Source organism: Candida jiufengensis, assembly GCF_024610255.1.
Source record: "Candida jiufengensis strain CBS 10846 chromosome Unknown scaffold1, whole genome shotgun sequence".
Classification (NCBI taxonomy): domain Eukaryota; kingdom Fungi; phylum Ascomycota; class Pichiomycetes; order Serinales; family Debaryomycetaceae; genus Lodderomyces; species Lodderomyces jiufengensis.
In genome coordinates this window covers 2,974,386-2,996,722 of record NW_026261562.1, presented here as the reverse complement: position 1 = coordinate 2,996,722, position 22,337 = coordinate 2,974,386, and the positions used below count along the sequence as shown (strand labels likewise).

General features: G+C 28.1%; 9 protein-coding genes across 9 annotated transcripts; 3 read left to right on the top strand and 6 right to left on the bottom strand. All coding sequences in view use genetic code 12, as the record gives it.

Annotated features, from left to right (window-relative positions):
• Positions 1–254: 254 nt before the first annotated feature.
• Positions 255–3,059, bottom strand: KGF54_005072 (NOT3; the record flags this gene model as incomplete). The annotated part of the gene is made up of 2 exons (XM_051765840.1): positions 255–2,191; positions 2,477–3,059. 2 exons carry the CDS (start codon positions 3,057–3,059, stop codon positions 255–257), a joined length of 2,520 nt encoding a protein of 839 aa, XP_051619113.1.
• A 107-nt stretch (positions 3,060–3,166) lies between these two features.
• On the bottom strand, positions 3,167–5,200 carry KAR2 (Hsp70 family ATPase; the record flags this gene model as incomplete). The annotated part of the gene is made up of 1 exon (XM_051765839.1): positions 3,167–5,200. The coding sequence occupies one exon, from the start codon at positions 5,198–5,200 to the stop codon at positions 3,167–3,169; it is 2,034 nt and encodes a 677-aa protein (XP_051619112.1).
• A 678-nt stretch (positions 5,201–5,878) lies between these two features.
• On the top strand, positions 5,879–7,111 carry BCY1 (cAMP-dependent protein kinase regulatory subunit; the record flags this gene model as incomplete). Its single annotated transcript, XM_051765838.1, has 1 exon — positions 5,879–7,111. The coding sequence occupies one exon, from the start codon at positions 5,879–5,881 to the stop codon at positions 7,109–7,111; it is 1,233 nt and encodes a 410-aa protein (XP_051619111.1).
• Positions 7,112–7,182: 71 nt separating this feature from the next.
• ERG28 (Erg28p) lies at positions 7,183–7,593 on the top strand (the record flags this gene model as incomplete). The annotated part of the gene is made up of 1 exon (XM_051765836.1): positions 7,183–7,593. The coding sequence occupies one exon, from the start codon at positions 7,183–7,185 to the stop codon at positions 7,591–7,593; it is 411 nt and encodes a 136-aa protein (XP_051619110.1).
• A 5,099-nt stretch (positions 7,594–12,692) lies between these two features.
• Positions 12,693–13,388, bottom strand: KGF54_005068 (uncharacterized protein; the record flags this gene model as incomplete). Its single annotated transcript, XM_051765835.1, has 1 exon — positions 12,693–13,388. The coding sequence occupies one exon, from the start codon at positions 13,386–13,388 to the stop codon at positions 12,693–12,695; it is 696 nt and encodes a 231-aa protein (XP_051619109.1).
• A 393-nt stretch (positions 13,389–13,781) lies between these two features.
• RRN3 (rDNA-binding RNA polymerase I transcriptional factor) lies at positions 13,782–15,607 on the top strand (the record flags this gene model as incomplete). The annotated part of the gene is made up of 2 exons (XM_051765834.1): positions 13,782–13,928; positions 13,985–15,607. The coding sequence occupies 2 exons, from the start codon at positions 13,782–13,784 to the stop codon at positions 15,605–15,607; spliced, it is 1,770 nt and encodes a 589-aa protein (XP_051619108.1).
• A 1,193-nt stretch (positions 15,608–16,800) lies between these two features.
• KGF54_005066 (uncharacterized protein) lies at positions 16,801–17,967 on the bottom strand (the record flags this gene model as incomplete). The annotated part of the gene is made up of 1 exon (XM_051765833.1): positions 16,801–17,967. One exon carries the CDS (start codon positions 17,965–17,967, stop codon positions 16,801–16,803), a length of 1,167 nt encoding a protein of 388 aa, XP_051619107.1.
• Positions 17,968–18,181: 214 nt separating this feature from the next.
• On the bottom strand, positions 18,182–19,999 carry MPP10 (rRNA-processing protein; the record flags this gene model as incomplete). The annotated part of the gene is made up of 1 exon (XM_051765832.1): positions 18,182–19,999. The coding sequence occupies one exon, from the start codon at positions 19,997–19,999 to the stop codon at positions 18,182–18,184; it is 1,818 nt and encodes a 605-aa protein (XP_051619106.1).
• Positions 20,000–20,280: 281 nt separating this feature from the next.
• Positions 20,281–22,272, bottom strand: DUR4 (Dur4p; the record flags this gene model as incomplete). Its single annotated transcript, XM_051765831.1, has 1 exon — positions 20,281–22,272. The coding sequence occupies one exon, from the start codon at positions 22,270–22,272 to the stop codon at positions 20,281–20,283; it is 1,992 nt and encodes a 663-aa protein (XP_051619105.1).
• Between the last annotated feature and the right edge of the window lie 65 nt (positions 22,273–22,337).

The window sequence follows — 22,337 nt, the reverse complement described above, 5'->3', positions numbered from 1 at the left end:
GAGTTAATAACAAAGAATAATATTCCAGAGAAGAAATTAAAAGAGTTTGGTTTGGATAATTATAAGTTATCAAAATTTGTTGACGTTGCTATTGTGCCAAATCCTTCAACTTACACTAATATTCCAAATTTGGTTGCAAAAAATAAATCATACAACCTCATAAAACAAGAACCAGAAATACTTACATCAAGTTCTCAAATTTTAGAATCTACAAATACTCTGATATTAACATCATCACAAGATAAATTATATATTTAAAATAAAGATTTAGATGGTTCTATTTGACATAAATTAAAATCAAATTTAAATCCATATTTAATAAAAATTTCCCAAAAATTTAAATCAAATACTTGATAATCACCAAATTCAAAATTATTTTGTTCTGTACGTTCATTAATTAATTTCAATCTTCTAAACCAGTAAGAATATTGATTATCAGAATCATTTACATTATCTAATTGAGTTTTATATGGTTTCCAACCTAATTCAAATAAACAATTTTCAGCAATTAAATTTTCAGCTGGTGTTAAACCATAATAAAAACCATAAAATAAAACAAATGTTAATTCCGTTATTAATGTTGAATTATCATCTTGAGCAATTAAATTTTTAATTTCATTTGTTAATATTTCAAAACCATAATGTGCTCGTATTTTATTCCAATGTAATTGAAATTTTGTTAATTGCATTGGATGTTTAAAACTGAAATTTGTAAATTGTGAATAATAATTTGGTTGAACAATTTTTGGTAAATATGGTTTATAAATTGGTGAAGTGTATTGATTAAAATTATCAGATTCAACAAGTATTTTGAATTCATCATTATTTCTTTTTGATGCAAATGATATTACCAAATCTTGAATCCCAGGTGGTACTCTTACTAAATTCATATCTGAAAATAAATTAAGTTCTGTTTTGGATAATGGTGAATTTGAAATAATTTTTTTATATTTATATAAGTCAATGTTCTCTAATTCTAATGGTTTAAAAGGTATTATATCTTCTTTTAATTCTTCAATTGGTTCTTCTTTTTCTAATGCTTCTTGAATTCCTGCTGCTGCTGCCGCAGACCATTTTAATCCTCCAACTGGTTTAGATGGAGTTGTAGCTGGTTTTAAGGTTCTAACAATTGCGGGAGAAGCCATTTCAGGACTCTGTTGTGGTTGTTGCTGCGGTGGCGGTGGTGGTTGTGATTGTGATTGTGATTGTGGTTGAGGTACTGGTTGTGATACTGTTTGTTGTTGTGGTAGTGGTGGTGGTGGTGATTCTACTTCTTTTGAAATTTCTTGTTTCACTGGTGAAGGTGACGGCAGATTTTGTTTACCATTTATATCTCCATTACTACTAACATCTGTTGGTGCAGTGTTTTCTTCATATACTTCTGAAAAATCTTCATCTGCTGCAATTTGATTAAAAATATCATCATATAGATCAGTATCTTTTGTAAAATCATAATCACCATTTGAATTCAAATATTCTTCTAAATCTCCCTTTAATGCAAATATAAGATTAAATTCAGTGACTATACCATTTTTTAAAGATCTTATTAGTTTACGTAATTTTTTTTGATGAAACTTATTGTTAGCTATAGTTGATGAAATTTTTTCCTTTTTAGCTTCAATGGTTGATAAGTTGTTTTTTCTTAGTTTCTTTGTTGCCAATTTTTCAAATTCATGTGCATATTTATCAGTTTGATCTCTTAATTGACTTATTGCATTTTTGAAAAATATTATGGAATCAACAGTTTCTTCTGATAAATCTTCATAATCATTTTCATTTTCTTCATCTGAATCATCATCATCATCACTTCCTTCATCATCGTCATCTCCATTTATACTATCGATAAAAGTCATCATGATTGATTGATTTGAAAAAGTTTTTAGTTTGGTTTGTTTTTCAACTGATTTATAAGTTTCCATTGCAACTTCAATTGTGTTTTTATTTTCTGTTAACTTTGAACCGTAGGATGTCCCCACAGGGCCCAAAGTATTTACTGCATCATTCAGTAACCAATGTTTGATTTGTTCACGATATTTTTGAAGCTTTTTGATTTCTTTCTTAAGGTCATTCGATAGCTTTTCTTTTTCTCTTTGATTATCTGAATCATCTTCTGTATTCGTTAGACTTTCATATCTTTCGTAATGGTAGTTGAAGTCTTGTAACCCTTCCTGGATTCGTTTGAAAATGATATCTATATCCCTGGGAACTATGTTAGTATTCCACTCTAAAAAACTATTAGTTTAACTTGAACATACTTCTGTAGCTTTCTATTAGCCATTTTGGTTGTTGGTGATTGTAAATGAAATTTGATTGTTTCAAATTTTTTTACATTAAAACACGATTTAAAATTTTTTATTTCTCTAACTAATCTACTTATAAATTATATCACTTCTAAGAATCCACTTAATTCCCTTTTTAACAAGTTCTCCTTCATGTTTCAAACAATTATCACCATGTTTATGTAACAATGCCATACCTTTAGTTGGATGAATATTTAGTTTTTGTTTACCCTCATAAAAAATAGTACCACCACCTTTGAAATCATCACCACCAGTTAAATAAATTAATAAAGTCCATTGAGTTTCACCTTTCTCTTTACCTGATGGTGGGATATCACAAATTACTGATTCATCATAATGAGGTCCAAAATGATGACCTTGTAAATATCTATAAATTCTTAAATTTGGATTTAACCCCACGGCATTTTTGAAATGATTTGAAATTTCTGCGAGATCTGGATTATTATATGGATTTGATAATAATATCTTTTGTAGGTATTTCCATAGTATATCAGCAGAAATTAAATCTTGTGTATGAGCTCTATCATTATATCTAGCTGCATATTCTTTACTTTTAATTAATGGAGTTGTTTGTAAATTTAATTGTGATTCAAATGATTTCATTAATTCATTACATAATGCCTTGGAAAAAAAATTGGGTATTGTTATAATTTGATCATCTATGATAGACTCTGGTTTCGGAGTATTATAATCTGTCAATGAATTCGGTAGATTATTGAATGTTTCAGGAAACTTGTATGTTTTGGTCACTTTAGCCATTTTCTTAGTTCTTCTACAGTTCAATTTTTGTTCCTCAAAAAAAAAAATACAAATGTAATAAATTTCTATTAAATTTTAAATACCTATAAAAATTTTACTTTTTTTATTTACAATTCATCATGATCTAATTCGTCATCTGAATCATCATCTCCAAATTTAGCATCTCCACCTGGTGCACCACCTGCTCCTGCTTCGCCTCCATATAATTTAGATGTTATTGGGTTAGCAACATCAATTAATTTTTGTTTTTGTTCTTCAAATTCTTCTGCAGTAGCAGTATCAAAGTTATCTTCAATAAATTCAAGAGTTTCCTTTATAGCATCATCTAATGCTTCTTTATCATCATCCTCTAATTTAGATCCTAAACCAGTTTCTGATTTATCACTTAATTGACCTCTTAATACATGAGCATAATTTTCTAATGAATTTCTTGCTTCAATTTTTTCTTTCAATTCTTGATCTTGTTGAGCATATTTTTCAGCTTCTTCAACCATTCTGTCAATATCTTCTTTTGATAATCTACCTTTTTCATTGGTAATGGTAATACTTTCTGATTTACCAGTTCCTTTATCAGCAGCTTCAACTTTTAAGATACCATTAGCATCTAATGAAAAAGTAACTTCAATTTGTGGAACACCTCTTGGTGCTGGTGGAATACCTGTTAATTCGAATTTACCCAATCTATTATTATCTTTGGCCATAGTTCTTTCACCTTCATAAACTTGAATTAAAACAGTTGGTTGATTATCAGCTGCAGTTGAAAAAATTTGTGATTTTTTGGTTGGAATAGCAGTATTTCTTTTAATTAAAGTAGTCATAACACCACCTGAAGTTTCAATACCCAAAGTTAATGGATTAACATCTAATAAAACAATGTCATCAACACCTTCTTCACCACTTAAAACACCTGCTTGAACAGCTGCACCATAAGCAACAGCTTCATCTGGATTTATTCCTTTAGAAGCCTTCTTACCATCGAAAAATTGTTCTAATAACTCTTGAACTTTTGGAATTCTTGTTGAACCACCAACTAAAACAATATCATCAATTTCGGTTTTTTTAACATTACCATCTTTTAATACTTGTTCAACTGGTTTCAAAGTTTTTCTGAATGAAGCCATATTTAATTCTTCAAATTTAGCTCTTGAAAGAGTTTCTGAAAAATCAATACCATCAACAAAAGAATCAATTTCAACTCTAGTTGACATTTGTGATGATAAAGTTCTTTTAGCTTTTTCAGCTTCTCTTTTCAATTTGGAAATAGCTTTAGCATTTGAAGTAATATCAATATTATGTTTCTTTTTAAATTGTTTTGCTAAATATCTAACAATTTTAAAATCAAAATCTTCACCACCTAAATGAGTATCACCAGCAGTAGCTAAAACTTCAAAAACACCACCTTCAATTGATAATAATGAAACATCAAAAGTACCACCACCTAAATCATATACAATAATTTGTTTTTCTTCATTAGTTTTATCTAATCCATAAGCAATTGCAGCAGCAGTTGGTTCATTAACAATTCTCAAGACATTTAATCCTGCAATTGTACCTGCATCTTTTGTTGCTTGTCTTTGAGCATCATTAAAATAAGCTGGAACTGTAACAACTGCATGAGTAACTTTTTTACCTAAATATTCTTCAGCAATTGATTTCATTTTACCTAAAATCATACCTGAAATTTCTTCTGGTGAAAATACTTTTTCTTCTCCATTAAATTCAACTTTAACAACTGGTTTATTACCTTTATTTTCAATTTTATATGGTAAATGTTTCAATTCTTTTTGAACAACATCATCATTATATTTTAATCCAATTAATCTTTTAATATCAAAAACTGTATTATTTACATTTGATGATGCTTGATTTTTTGCAGCATCACCAACTAATCTTTCTTCAGCATTAAATGATACATAAGATGGAGTAATTCTATTACCTTGATCATTTGCTAATATTTCAACTTTACCATTTTTCATAACACCAACACATGAATAAGTTGTACCTAAATCTATACCAATAACAGTACCATAATTATCAGTTATATCATTTTCTTCTGCATTAACAAATTTAGTATTAAGGAAAGGTATTAATATTACTAATACCACATATAGTAAACCTAAACGTGATACCCAAGATCTCATTTTGTTGTTATAGATCAATTGAAAAAGTAAAGTTGAAAAAAAAAAAAAAATAATGAAAAATAAAATTTATATATTAAATATTAAATATTCCGTTATACATTTTTTCTGGTGGTGGAAGATTGACGTGGCATTACTATTTAAATTTTATTATTTACGTAATTAAATAGAGAATTCTTTAGAAATTGAATTTGGTAGCTTTTTATTGGTTGAGTGTCTGACTTTTAATGTCTCAACAATTACATTGAAGAAACAATACTTCGATATACTAATGTTATGAGATAAGTGATCACTAGGATGCTTAGTGATTTAATTTTTTGTTGAATTTTGAGATCTTATTTGTTGATTGGAATCATATACTATTTCATGAATTTTAAAATCAGGTTCCATTGGTTATAATATACCTAATTTTGAAGCTAAATTTGTTGATGCATCCCAAATTCAACCAACTTGTACAACGTAATTTAAACCTAGTTGATAAGAATCAGGATTCGTTGGTGATCCAATAACTTTAAAGATTCTCCAAATTTGATTTAATTCATAATTATTTTGGCTATTACTTCACAGTAACATACAATATCTCAGGTAGTGTATAAACCAAAAATATTCCTTTATCAAATTTCAACAAATCCCCATTTTTTTACATTTGCTATAATAACCACCACCACTAAAAATCTCATCATGTCTAATCAATTAGTTACGGAAGAGTTATCTCAATTACAAAGAGAAATACTTGCTAAAAATCCACAAGATGTTGTACAATTCTGTGCAAATTATTTTAATAATAAATTACAAAGTCAAAGATCTAATTTATGGTCACAACAATCAAAAGCTAAAGAAGCAGGTATAGATTTATTTCCTTCAACTTCAATAGTGGATAATCGAGAACCAAGTTTTAAATCACCATTTGGTGCTAATGATCCTCATGGTAACAAATCAGAATCCACCACTTCAAAAAGTGGGGTATTTAAATCAAACTACAATGTAAATGAAACAGAACAAGCACCACCTACAAAAGAAATTGACCCAGATTCAAAAGTACCAAAAACTTTTAATATAAATAGAAGAACATCAGTTTCAGCCGAAGCATTAAATCCAGCAAAACTAAAATCCGAAAGTTGGAAACCACCACAAAATAATTTATCAACAACAGAAGAAGAATCATTAGCAAATAGTTTACAAAATAATTTCTTATTCAAACAATTGGATGATTCTTCTAAAAAGACAGTTATATCAGCATTACAATCAAAAAATTTCAAAAAAGATTCTATAATTATAAAACAAGGAGATGAAGGTGATTTTTTTTATATAATAGAATCAGGTATTGTTGATTTTTATGTTAATGATTCAAAAGTAAATTCAAGTGGTGATGGTTCATCATTTGGTGAATTGGCTCTAATGTATAATTCTCCAAGAGCTGCTACTGCAATTGCCGCTTCTGATGTTACTGTATGGGCATTAGATCGTTTAACTTTCCGTCGTATTTTACTAGAAGGTACATTTAATAGAAGATTAATGTATGAAGATTTCCTAAAGGATATTGAGATTTTAAAATCACTTACAGATCAAGAACGTTCAAAATTAGCTGATGCTTTAAGTACTGAAATGTATCATAATGGTGATAAAATAGTTGTTGAAGGTGAAAAGGGGGAAAATTTTTACCTTATTGAAAGTGGTAGTTGTCAAGTTTATAATGAAAAATTAGGAGAAATTAAAAAATTAGGTAAAGGTGATTATTTTGGAGAATTAGCATTAATTAAAGAATTACCAAGACAAGCAACAGTACAAGCTTTGGATAATGTAATAGTAGCAACATTGGGGAAATCTGGTTTTCAAAGATTGTTAGGCCCAGTTGTTGATGTATTAAAAGATAAAGATCCAACAAAGGTTCAAGATCCAACTATTATTAATTAATTTGTAGAGAATAAATATTTCGTAAATTCGCAAAATTATTTTTTTTTTGCTTTTTCAAAGTAGTACCAAACATGTTTCCATTGAGTTTACCATACATAAGAGGTGGTAAACTCCCTTATTGGTTATTATTCATATCAATAGTATCGATCTTCAATTCATTCCAGTCATATCAAAAGGATTTATCATTAACAAAAAGAGTCTACAATTCAAAACCTCAAGAAGTTACAAATTTATCAGCAAGAACTTTTGGTACTTGGACTTTAATCACATCAATTGTAAGATTATATGGAGCTTATAATATTACCTCACCACAAGTATATCAATTAACTCAATTTACTTTTATTATCGCTGCGTTTCATTTTTTAAGTGAATGGTTAATATTTGGAACAACTAAATTGGGAAAGGGATTGGCTGGTCCTTTAATTGTCAGTAGTTTAAGTTTAGGCTGGATGTGGTATTATAAAGATTTTTATGTGTTTTAAGGATATACAATTAGAGTTTGGGAGAATGTAGGAGGATTGTATAGATTTTAATATTAGCGTTCAAAATATCATTTCATGTATAATATAAATTCGATCACACATGTATCCATATTTTGAAAGTCTATACGTAAAACCGGCTTTGAATCTTGTTTTCATGAACCCCATTATGTTTTTATTGATTTTATTGTTAACTTCAAAATATCTAGTTTGTGTACTTTGCTATTCTTAAATGTGTCTGAAGTTGTACGCTCTTTGAAATCATTTTCAGCAGCGATAACTTTTAAATATGCTGCATTCTCTTCCATCTAGTCATTTTCAATCATCAATCAATCCTAGTTAATATTCATTGTTAAAATTATCTCATCATGTATAATGAATATAATGACAAATAGAATGGTACCAACACAAATGTTTTGGCACCCGACTAATTTACAATCTGAAGAGTCATTATTATGAAAACAATTCAATCAATGAACAATTAAGTGGTTCAATGCCTCGATAAGTTTGAAGAATGGGTTTAACAATAAGTTAATTTGCACTTAACAATTTCTGTTGTTTCATGATCTAACATGATCGCATTCATTTCTAAATTATTAATTACAAGAGAAGTGATGATATTTGATCTTTTTCATCATTTTGAAACACGTGCATTACATAGATTATCATGATAATATACGTATATATTACATTTGCAATTATCACATATTATATATGTTTCAAGTTTGTTTTAAAATTTGTCTAATTTTAAATTCAAGTTTTACAATTTATTAAAATATATTAATAAAATAATTAATATTATGTTTTTGTGTTAATAATTGTTTAATTTTAATTTATTTTTTAATGTTTATTTCTTTTTTTTCTATTTTTATATTCATGATTAAATAAATAAAGCATATTTTACTATACGAGAAATAATAAAATATATACTCATAAACTAAATATTAAACTGATCCTCCTCTTTAGTTAAGACTTTGAATTATACCTTTTTCTCCGTGAACTAATTCTAACTTTATCAATGCAAATATAATTTAGTAGAAAGAATAAAATACCTTTAAAAAAAAAAATTTAACAAAAAAAAAGTATAAATTAATATAAGTTCCAATGCATAAAATATGCAAAGAAAATAATACAAAATCAATTTAAATTACTACAAAAAGTTAAATAAATGTTAATTATTTAAAAGTAATATATTAATAATATAAATATGTAGATCAACTTTTCAAACATTTTCCATATTACATAATTTATTATTGGTATAATAATAATTGAAATATAGCCAAATTTTGGGAAGGTTTCTGTTAATTTCATTTTTATGAGATTAAGTAATATCCATCAGTCACATAGTTAAGAATAAGTACGTACTGCATATAAAAAGGAAAAACTTTTTCTCGTTTAAAAAAATTAAATTCCGCACTGCACAAAAATGCAACGTTCTGCATAGTGAGTAAAATAAATTTAAATTAAAAATTTGACAAGATTCAGTCAAATCAGCAGCAAATCATCAGCAACATAACCATGAAACTCAAATTTGGTCAATAAAGGTCCAAAAAAAAGGAAGATGAAGTGTACGCGATTCGAACGCGCGCGGCTTTCGCCAATAGAAATCTCTAAGATACAGAGAAAGGCTTTTTGGACAAATTTTTCAAATGAATTCTCCAAATGGTCTCTTAAACCTTTGAAGACCCATTGAACGATTCGAACGCCCGCTGCCTTGAGTCTATCACCTTAACCACCTCGGTCAACACTCCAATTCTGGTTTTGTTTGAGAGCTGAAGTTGTAGGTGTAGTCAAACATTCACTCATTTTTTGTGAATTTTACAAAATTTGAGTGAATATTGTAAGTGTCAATTGGTTTCAGTATCTCGCTGATATCAATTTTAATACAATAGAGTTATACAGATGCTCCATTAAACTTGAAACTATATAGCCTGACTGTTATTTTGTTGTTCTTATTAAAATTGTATTTTTTTTAAAATTTGTTTCACCATAGCTTAAGTGAGCATCTGGTTCCTAATTGCCAANTTCGCCAATAGAAATCTCTAAGATACAGAGAAAGGCTTTTTGGACAAATTTTTCAAATGAATTCTCCAAATGGTCTCTTAAACCTTTGAAGACCCATTGAACGATTCGAACGCCCGCTGCCTTGAGTCTATCACCTTAACCACCTCGGTCAACACTCCAATTCTGGTTTTGTTTGAGAGCTGAAGTTGTAGGTGTAGTCAAACATTCACTCATTTTTTGTGAATTTTACAAAATTTGAGTGAATATTGTAAGTGTCAATTGGTTTCAGTATCTCGCTGATATCAATTTTAATACAATAGAGTTATACAGATGCTCCATTAAACTTGAAACTATATAGCCTGACTGTTATTTTGTTGTTCTCATTAAAATTGTATTTTTTCTAATTTTTGTTTCACCATAGCTTAAGTGAGCATTTGCATCAGATTTCTCTTATACTTGTTAGGTTTCTGATTGGATGTAGTTATACGTAATATAGAGTGATTACAAGAAAGAAAAAATAACGTTAGTCTTCGTTTAAAATAAATTTAATGTATAAATATTCATCAAGTATACTTTATCTCGATCTAGATTTAAAACACGACTCCATTTAAACAATACTTAGATTTTGTTACTAAATATAATGCTCTATAATAAAATATGGTATTTCTAGCCTCATCAAATATTAAAAGTTAGAGACGCCTTAGTGTGTTTCAGATTTTTAATTTTGATTTACCTTTTTTATCTGTACTATTTACTTTTTAATAGTAATAAAAAAAAATGCCACACGAACTAAGTGGGGATTTATTTTCACAAAAGAAGTATATTCATTAAAATAGGTAACAACTTCTTTACTTATGTCTTGCTATAAAATTAGGTAATGGTTAATTAGGCAAAAACCTTTTAGTTAAAGCGTAAAATAGTTAATATGATACTTGATACAATATTAAAATTATTCAAAATTGATTTTTGGATTATACAATATTGTATTACTATTAATTATTTTTTCATTTTTGTCTAATTATATTTATAAGGGAGTCCAATTGCTGTTATTAGCACAGATATTAAATAATCAATTTTATCTATGCGAATATTCTTACCTAGTGAAAGTTAACATGGTTTGAAATGTTTTTAGTTGTAATAAATATGATTGAACAGATTTTTTTTTTCTTTGTAACACTTCTTGTCTATGCTATATTATTAAGTATTGCAAAACCGGGATAAACTCAAACAAATAAAATCACCAATTGAATTTTATTGATTTTCTATTGTCATTCTAATTTATGATAAAGTGCGACTAGTCCTAGAGAAAAAAGAATGACCAATCTTTGTTCATTTGCAAGTTTTTATACAAATCATCACGAATTATATACTATCAACTAATTGTTAATTCATATGTGTAATTACCAATTATTTTTTAATTGATCAATGTTCGTCTCAATTAGCTCGATTTATTTAAATAACTCTAAACCAACAAACTTGATTTTCCAAATCAAACACCAAATCAAAAACCTATTTAGTAATCTTAATGATATGAAATAATCGTAATAAATGTTTCATAAAATACCCTTTTAATTCCTAATTTGGCATTGACAATGAAAACATACGTCGTGTAATAACCTGATAATATGAAACACTTAGTATAAAATTAAAAAAAAAAAAAAGTATTTAATCTTAAGTTAATTTCAGAAAAAAAAAGATAAATCTATTTTTTCTTTCTTGATAATTACTTATAATATCACTATTGTTTGTTCACCTTTTTTCTCCAACAAAAACACAATCAAGTACAACACTATGACAGATCAATTATTTGAATGCCTCAAATGCAACAACTACTTTGAAACAGAAGAAGAAATCAAAAATCATCAAGTTGGTCATCATGCTGATAATTCAAATAGCTACATAAAAGAGCTTGATAGATCACTATACACCAAGTGCACCGAGCCAAACTGCACCCAATTTATAAAAGATTCCGATTTCATCGATCATCTCAAAACCACACATTCATTGGATTTGAAAAAGAAGGATAAGTACTGCAAATTTTGCAATTGTTTTTTGGCCAAATCTAGCTATTATAATCATCTTCAAACAGTGGACCATAAATTGAATAGCAATACGGAAATAATATATTACAAATGCAATAAATGCAATATAGAATTCGTAGAAAACAGAAAAAAGTTCCATATAAGAAAATATCATAGAAAAGAAAAAGATCATGTTCCATTCATCGTTAAATTAAATTAGATTAGGATTGTATAAAATCATAATTAATAATATTTTGGTGTTTCACTCTTTATTACAATTTATCTCTTTCTTTTTATCAATCTTTCGTAACGAAGAATATATTCAGACTTGTGTTGAACTTAATTTCATCAAATTATTTATTTTTTATGTTACTTATCACAATTTTTTTTATTTCGTCTAATCTGAAACAAATAATATAAATACAAAAATTTTCTCCCCTTGAATTTTGTTAAAACAAATTTTCGTTTTTCTGTTTTTACAACTTTTGCTAAGGCCACTACTTTATATCATTAATTTACAATAGAATCACGATTGCCGCCAAGTCATTTCAAAATTACACAGGAACAGGACATCGTTCTTTTTTGTGTGAAACATGAGGTTAAATATATTACTTTACCATGCTGCCGATCTTTTACGTGAAGATTAGGATGTTGATAGCACTATAAATGAATTAAAAATTGCATAATCTTATTATTTGGAGGTATATACTGTAAATATGTTTTAATGCAAAAGACCAGGTTGCTTTTATCATTGTATCAATCCAATCACCATGTTCGACTACCTTGATTCAAAACACAAATACCGTCAATGTCAATTTCATGGATGTATAATTTCTCTTTCAAGAGGTGACTTCGAACGTCACATTGAGAATTGTGAGCTTTATTTAGCATTAGTTTACACAACTAATCAAGTTAATCAAGTTGGTACATAGAGTTGTTATTTTGCAGCTCAGTTTATCCTTAGTCAACTTGGTTTATAGCTTAACATAGAGTATTTACAAAATTCACGAATGTATTTAATAAGTTTTTTTTTTGCACTTTTCAAGCTATACGACTTCTTTCTTTGATTTCCAATTATCAACTTAATCTCCATTGTTTAACAAATTGATGATTAATTTTATCTAATAAAGCTCTTTGTTCAGTCAATAAAGATAATTGAATAGTTTGAAGGTTTAAAAATTTGGCTTTATCAATAGCTTGTAATTGAGCAGATGTTAATTGTGAATTTGAATTTGAATTTGAAGTTTTAATAAGTTGATTTATTTCTTGTAAATGATTTCCAGTATTAATTTTTTGTTCAATTTTCGCTGAATTGTAATTTTTATGTTTATCAATAGTTGATGCTACGATATTTTCAGTTTCACTTGATGCTATTTTGATTTTCGGGTGGTCATTGGAATTTGCTGAATATACTTGAAATGGAGTTTCGTTGTTGTTGTTTTTGGTGTAAATTATATATATTTGTGATTGTGATATTGGTAATTCATAAGTTTGACATAATTCATTAAGTTGTTGCAATTTTGCAATAGTTGACGATGTTAATTCATTATCTATTATATGATAAATTCCTAAAATTAAACATTGAGGATAAACTAATTGTAATTGATTAAATCTTGTATATAAATGATCTATATTTAATTCAAATGAAGTGACAATATTAAAATTTTCACCATCTTTATAACCTAATAAAACTCCATATTCAATTTTAATACCTCTTGCTAATATATCTGATATATTTAACAATAAATTTGATGATAAAGTTACAACTGACATTGTTTGAATTAGAAGATTAGATTGTTTTAAGAGTGATAAAGATTTACCAAAAATATTTAAGAGTAGATAAAAGAACTACCAAATGGCACATCTAATTGATAGGATTTACTAGAGAAATCTATAATTAAGTATAAAATTGTGAATTTAAAAAAAATAAAGACTTAATCTATTATAGACGTTGTTAATCGACTAATCTTTGCAACTCGGTATTACTGTTATTCAAAGTAAAGTATACTGTTGATGTATCAAATCAATCCCCTTAAAATATTGTGGAGTTTAATAAAAAATTAAAAAAAATAAATTTTGTAAAAAATAATTTTTTTTTTTTTTCAAATCCTTTCTCTTCTTATTCTTCTTATTCTTCTTTCAGGAGCAGACTTTTTTAAATACAAAATGTCATTAGAAGATCCAATAACAAGAAAAAGGAGTGGTATGGAATCTGATCAAATATCAAAACGAATAAAAAATGAAGAATCTACAGAATTTACTGAAAAAATGTATATAACTTATGTTAAATCAGCTTTTGGATCATTAGAGAAAGTATGTAATTTAAGAATTTATTTTATGATTTTTAAGGATACTAACTTTCTCATTAGGGTGATTCATTACAAATTGATACATTAACTGATAGAATAAATCAAGAGGAAATTAATATATCACATTTTAGTATAATATTAAAAGGATTAATAAATAATACTTCAAAATTAGATAATAAATCATGTAATAATTTAATATTTGCCATTTTAAGATTTAAATGGTTATCAAAAGAAAATGATTTAAATTTTATTGAATTATATTCTCAATTTTTAGTGGTTTTAGTCAGTACAATACCCAAATTTTTAAATGAGGTATTAAATAAATTAATAAATGATTTTGAAAATCACGTAAATCAATATAGTCATGAAGTAATACGAAAAATATTGAGATATATCCCTACAAGTATAAATCAAATACCACAAATTTTACAAAATAATTTCCCCCATCATATATCTTCTACAACTGAAGAAATCAATAATTACGTTACTAATATAATAAATATCCTTTCATATTGTCCTGAATTACAATTCAGTATATGGCAGTTAATAATAGAAAGTTGTATAAAACTAGATGTGGAGTTACAAAATGAATTAGATGATCTAGATGATGAAGAAATTGAAGAATTAATAAATGGGAAAGAAGATGACGAAGAATTATTGGAAGCAGAAGATTGGGATCCAAGTGTCACAACAAGAAGTATAAAAAATTTATCATCAAAATTGGATAATATCATTAATTTATTACTACAAAAGACATCTAACTCCTTCACCAATGAACAACTTTCCGATGGGGTAGGTGTCAATTTATTCAACACTATAAATTCATTATTTAAAAGTCATATTTTACCAACACATTTTACAAAACTGATTCAATTCATAATATTTCACATCACACAATATCAACAAGATTTAGCCGATTCCTTTTTGGTTTTATTGATTGATGTTGCTTTCAACCCTAATGAAATCATAGAAAAAAGATTAAAAGCAATGCAATACCTTTCATCGTACATTGCTAGAGCTAAGAATTTATCACGTCATCAAATTGTATTTATTGTAAGTTACCTTATGGGATGGTTGAACAAGTATATTGTAGAAAGAGAACAAGAAACTTTAGAAATTGGAGCAGGTATGGAAAGATTTAAATTATTTTATTCAGCATTTCAAGCATTACTTTATATTTTTTGTTTCCGTCATGATATACTAAAAAAGGAAAATGATACATGGGAATGTGATATTGATAAATTTTTTCAAAGAGTTATTATCGTCAAATTTAATCCTTTGAAATTCTGTGATGAAACTGTGGTTTATATTTTTGCAAAATTAGCAACAAAATTAAATGTTTGTTATTGTTATTCTATAATTGAACATAACAAAAGAGAAAGAATGATGCAAACTAATGGATTACCTTCATCTATTGGGAATTTTAAACAAAAACAAGAATTTTTAGATCTTGAAGCTTATTTCCCATTTGATCCGTTAGTATTACCAAATACTAAAAAAGCAGTCTCAAAGAATTATGTTGAATGGTCAGAAGTAAATCCAGAAGAAGATGATGATGAAAGTATTGGTAGTGGAAGTCATATGGATGAAGATAGTAGTAGTAGCGACGATGATGAAGATGATGATAGTGACGAGGACAGTAGTGAAGATAGTGATGACTCTTTAGATAGTGATGATGAATAAATTGATTGTTGATGAAGAAAATATTGTTACTCTTGCCAGATTTTGTTGTAGGGTGGGTGCTCTTGTCTAGCATAGGCAGGCTCATTAAAAAGCTCACTTCAATTTCACGCATTTATTTCACTCTTAACTATTGATGTAGGGATCTTAATGGTAATTTTTTTGCAACCAAAATAGTATTATATTTGAGCTTTAACATCGATAAATAATGATATCATTGTGTAAATCAGTCTGAAAAAAATAACAATTACCATCATTACTGGTGTGGCAACGTCCAGGTTTTACAAATAGGATTTGAGGATTTTTTCAACAGTACTAAATTTTCCAAGATTTTGCGTTTAAATACGTTTTAAAACTTTATAACCAACAACTAAAACAAATCAAATGTAAAGAACCAAACCAAAAAATCTCAAATTTTAACGATATAGCATTCAGATCTGGCAAAATCTAAAAGTAAAAGCTATACCCATGAGCTCTTTTGCCGGTTTGACAAATTTGCAACAAAAATGAGCATCATTCTCAAATAGTCTATTTCGTACTTCACATACTTCAAATCAGTCAGAGGTTTCTGTAATAGCTCATTAATTAGCAAAAAGAGACAGTTTTATTTTGACTTTAACCTTTGAAAGATTTATTAGATCATATAATGTAAACTGATTTTTATTACTTTGAATATGGCAAGCTAGATAGACACTCAATGATCGCTAAATGTTTTGAAAAAAAAAGTAATAGACATACAAAGTATTGGAAAAAAAAAGTTAGGGGGTAAAATTTAATTTTTGATGCACTAATGCAAAGAAATACTTTTTACACTTTTGATTGCAATAATTTACAATACAATTGACAATAATGATTAACTCAATAAAAATGAACATTTCACACCTACTGTAGTAGTTGAAGTTGCAAAAAAAATTCCTCAACCTGATCCAGCCGAGGTTTGAACTCGGGACCTTCCCGGACTTCCAAAAAAGTGTGAACGGAACATACTGACCACTATACCACTGGATCAAATTTCAAAAATGTTTTGGTCGATGTTGGTGGGTCTATCTGATTCATCGAAAAATTATATCTGAAACAGCAGCACTTTCTAATTCTTTATTCTATATTAATTTTCTCATTCCACTAATTTATACTCTAGTTGTTCTATATTTCTATACATTCTAATCTCATCTATAATTCTATTCGCATCTATAATTCTATACTCGGTCATTTATAAATTTTGAAATCAAATTAAAACCATATTTACCTTTAAAATCCCCCTTTAAAGCCTTTTTAGCACCTTTTTTACTAATATAATCTAAACTTTCAACATATACAACACCTGCATGAATTCCACCTGGTTCAACATAATAATCAATACTTCCCTTTTTATTTATGATATTATAAAATTCTTCAACTCCATCTCTTAAAACTTCTCTTTCCCCCACTATTATTATTGTGTTTCCATTATTTATTGGTATAACTTTTTTCCAATGATCTTCCCAATTTGTATTTGTAAAAGTTAAGAAATTGTTTATAAAATTTTTATCATTCTTGCCACAATAATAGTCTCCCATATTTGTTTCCATTGATCCTAAATCTCCATAACAATTAATACCTCTTTTTGACGCAACTGCTCTTTTTGTACATGGTTCAGGCCATGGTGCATCCAATATTAATGCTTTTGGTTGAGGTAACGCAGATAAATCAAACTTGATGGATCTACCTGCATGTTCAAATTGAGTTAAAGCTTCTTCAGGATATGCAATAGCTCTCGCTATTGATAATGACATATGAGCACCAGCTGAATCACCAAGTAACATTATATTTTTATAACCGTCTTTAATTAAATTTGAATAAGTGCTCAAACATTCTATTAATTGAGTTGGAAATTCATGATCAAACATAGTTAAAGAATAATCAATAACTAAAATTGAAGAATTTTCTGAAGCTTTATCATTTAAAGAATAATGTAATGCAGAAATGAAAACAAATTGTGATTCAAATAAATTTAACATATAACCACCACCATGAATATATATTATAACATTTTGTTTATCTTTTGGTTTATCACATTTATGAATCCAATAACTATATTCATCAAATTTCTCACCAAATTCATTGAGTGGTAAAGCTAATGGATGTTTTTTAAATTTAGATATTACTTTATTTATAGGTTGATAAACTACAGCTCTCATATCACTTTTTTGATAATTACCTGAAACATGATATTCAATTGATAATAAAACATTTTTCCATAATGAATTTTTGAATTCTGAATTTGTTTTGGAATAAATTGTACCAGTAGTATAATATTGTATAATAGATTTAATTATAGGATAAGGTAAAGTTAATATTTTCAAAAAGAATTCTAAAGTAATCATCTTTGATTATTTGGTTGTAAAATTCAATAAATTTAAGATGTGTTTCTATATTCATACATGTATATATATATAATGTGATTTAATAATCCACGCGTATCAAAGATAATTAATATATTTGCGGATAATAAAAATAAAAAAATAAAAAATTTATAACCGATGAATTACACTAAATATTATATAAACATGGCTTTAAACTAAACTAAACTAAACTAAACTACAATTTAAAATTATTTGAAGTTTGTGGGCCAATTGCTTTTTTCAAATTACCTTTAATATCAGTTTTTTCACCTTTTTTACCAACAACTGTAATATTTTTAGCTCTTGATAATGTATTAATAACATCATTATTTGAACTTCTTTTTGATGTTGATAATGGTTGTTGTATTGTTCTTTGTCTTTTATTTTCTTCTCTTTCTTTGTAAATTTTAGATTTCTTTCTTTTATTCGCTCTTCTAAGCCTCTGTTTTTCATCCCGATCTAATTCATCTTTTGAATATGATAATCCTGATTTTAATAATACTTCTGATTTACCTTTTGGTCCATTACCACCTTTAGAATCATCACCAATTTTATAAATTTCTTGTGGTGCTAATCTTGATTCACTTGATACATGTAATGGTTGAGCATCTTCCATACTTATAGCCGCAGGGCTTGAATCTGTAACTTTAATTTCAATATTTTTACTTTGATGAGGTTTTGGTATAAAATGAGCTGAACATAATGCATCTAATTTATGTATAACATTGGTAAACAAACCTGAAATTTCTTCATGTTGACGTTTTTCCTCTTCGTTTAATTCTTCTTGTTGTGCATCAATGTCATTGTATTCATCTTCATATAATTCAGCTAATGATTTTGATGATTTTTGTTCTGAAACTTCTGCTTGTGGACCCTTATGAAATCTTGATAAATCGGTAATTATTCTTTTTGGTAAATCATTAAATTCATCGTTTTTGATTCTTTTCCTTATAAGGTCCTCTATTGATTCTGTAATTTCTTCAGTTATTGTTGGAACTGGTTTTGCAGTACGATCAAAAGATAATTCATTTTCTTCAAGTAATGATTCTTTCGGTCTATCATTTGACGTTATTTCTCCCTTTAATGTCCATTTTTTATCTGCAACTAATTCAGCTTCTAATTTTGCTATTTCTTGTTGTAACGATCTTTGTTGTTTTTCAAATGATGATAAATTTTCTTTTTGTGGTGCTTCTTCCTCTGCAAATAAATCGAGTCTAGCCGATTCAACTGCTTTATCGTAGTCATCATCTAAAAATTCACTTTCACTTATTTCTTCGTCTTCTGGTGGTTGTGGTATTGGTTGGTTCTTTTTAGTGAATTGGCCAGGTTTATCATAAAAATCATTGTAATAATCCATTTCTTCTTCATCTTCTTCATCTTCACTCATGTTCCCAAAATAATCTATTTCTTCATCATCTTCTGGCTCTTTCTCCATTGCTAGTATTTGTTTGTTAAATTGATCTAAGTCAAAAAATCCATCATTTAATCCAAATCCATCTTTTTTGGCTCCCGATTCATTTGTTTCTTCCTCACTTTCAACTAATGTTTCTCTGTCATCATCAAATTTTTCGTTTTCCTCTGAGTCTACTTCATTTCCCTTTAAATCAAAATCCTCTTCATCCTCGGAGACTTCCTCCAGTTCATCTTCTTGGACTAACTCTTCCCCATCTATATCTACTTCATCATCTTGATCATTTAATTCTTCCTCATCCTCTTCTTCTACTTCTTCTTCTTCTTCTTCTTCTTCCACTATGCTTTCCTTTATACTAGGTATGTCTTCTCCCAATAATTGTCTCCCAATTCCATCTAGTACCATTTTAGTTTGCCCAAAGACTTGAGATGAATCTAGTCCATTTATATATATTTCATCTAAAACAGAATAATCTTTCACTATTGGATTTATTATACTTTTTGTTAGTTCATTGAAAAGATTTTCTTTGACTGATTTATCATTTTGTAGTTTGAATATATCTTGAGGATTGTCTAGTAGTTTTTCTAATGATATAGTACTCATGTTTAATGATTGTGTGATGATTTGATGATAAAAGTACGTTGTAGTTCATTTTATATGTGAGATGATATTAAAATAAATTTATATTTATTTTTGATCTATATGCAGAACGAGAAATCAAAAGCTGAAACTTCATTTTGCAACCAAATTTCTTGTTTAGTGAACGAGACATTAAAATTAGGCAGAAGTTAAAGTGCTTTAATATCATTAAATGTTGTTATTAAAAATTTCATCTATTTACTTCTATTACTACTCTATTAATAATTTAACCTCCAAAAAAACCTTTACTTCTTCTTTATGATCAAAGTTTTGATAATCCTCCAAATACTTTTTCTTGATTCAATCACCGGTAAAATTACAACAAAAAAGAAGGAGAAGAATAACCATAAAAGTATAACAATCATAAAACCTAATAAAAACTTTGGACTGAAGACATATGGAGAAGAACACAATGGCACTGGAATAACTATGACCATAATGAATGATAATAGAGCAGCCAATCCACGGTATTTTTTATATTGGTGTCTCAAGTACTTTTGATCAATTTCAGGTCTTGCTTTTATACTTAAGTCTGAGCTATTTGATTCGGTATCAACATGCATTAAGACTTCTGGTGCTTTCTCAATTTTTTCAGTCTTATTAGGAGTTGCCAGACTTTCTACTTCTTCAACTTCTTTTTCCTTTTTGATCTCCTCTGTATTCTCTTCCAAAGTAGTCCTATTTCTTGTTTTATCAAAATCAAAATTAGCTGGCCATATCAAAGATAATGAAACCGATATAACTCCTCCCAACACTAATGATGTTACATTACCAGTGAATGAGACCCATTGGTTTGATAAGTTAGTGACTGTGATCTCTCCCAAATAAGCTTTGCACATGACTAGCCATGCAGTTATTCCCAAAACCATTCCACCAATACATCCACCAACCGCACCAGCTCTATTGATATCTTTCCAAGTTACCAGAAGAATGATAGGCACAACACCACTGGCAGTGCTCGTTCCAAGAAAATTAAATAACCAGCCCATATTAATTTTTGCAGCTCCGTAAAAAATTGATGACAAACATGATGAAAATATAGCCCACAAAAAAACACTTATTTTGGCCACTTTTACAACTTGTTGAGGAGTTGCATCCGATTTATAATAACGTTTAAATATGTCAACTGAAATTAATGTTGAGGTTGCTATCAACTCACCTGAAAAGGAAGAGGTAACGGAGAAAAAAATCATTATCAAACACATAGCTGATCCTGACTTGCCCATTAAGTAAACTATTGTAGCAACAGCTGGTAAACCTTCTCCAACCTCTTGTTCACTTAATGTGGGGAAATCTGAATAAATTGAAAGGGCTTTGGCGGCAACTCCAATCATACCCATAGCAAATGGAATGCAAAACCAACAAAGTGATGCAAAAAAGTAACTTTTAGATGCATGCCTCTCGTTACTAGCGATTGCACGACTGAAATATGATTCATCATTAATCACCAAACCTAAACCCAGTATGACGCTGATAATTGAGAATACTGCTGCTGATTTTGAGTTGAAAGTTAGGTACAGTCCATGAAAATTTCCTTCAACCGAAGGTAATGTATTTAAAGCTTCCCAAATTTTCTCAGTAGAACCAATTTTGTCATTTCCAAAGTAAACTTTAATAACAAATACTATGATAAAGATTAAAATGATACATGTATGTGTAGCATCTGAAATAAAAGTTGCTCTTAAACCACCAAAACTTATATAACATGCACAACCAAACGGAATTAAAAATAATGCAGCATATTGATTAATACCAGTAATAGCAGTAAATACAGATGATCCACCAAGAAGAATGCATGCACTAACTATAGCATTACATACAAATCCACACCATAAAAAACTCAAATGACCTGCGACTCCAAATCTAAAATAACCCATTTCAACAAAAGTTGTTAAAAGATTACAATTCATTTTAATCTTTGATGATAATATTACAAATAAAAACACTTGTAATAATCCTCCAATTGCATAAAAATAACCTCCACTTGCACCTATAGTATATCCTTTAACTGAACTTTCCAATAATGTTAAAGACCAGGTCCAATTACTTGTAATTGAGGCTACCATTAATCCAAAACCCACATTTCTATTAGCATTCACAAACTCTTCAGCTTTTCTTGAATCATTTCCTGTATATTTATTTTGAATGTATGTAATTGAATTTATCAAAATTATGAAAAATAAACTTCCAAAAATGATAACGCAATACCCAGTAACTTGATTTAATGTTGGCTCCATTTAGTTGTTGTTGTTAATTTGACAGCTGTCATACTTTGAGATAATGGATTCTGTCATCTTCATTA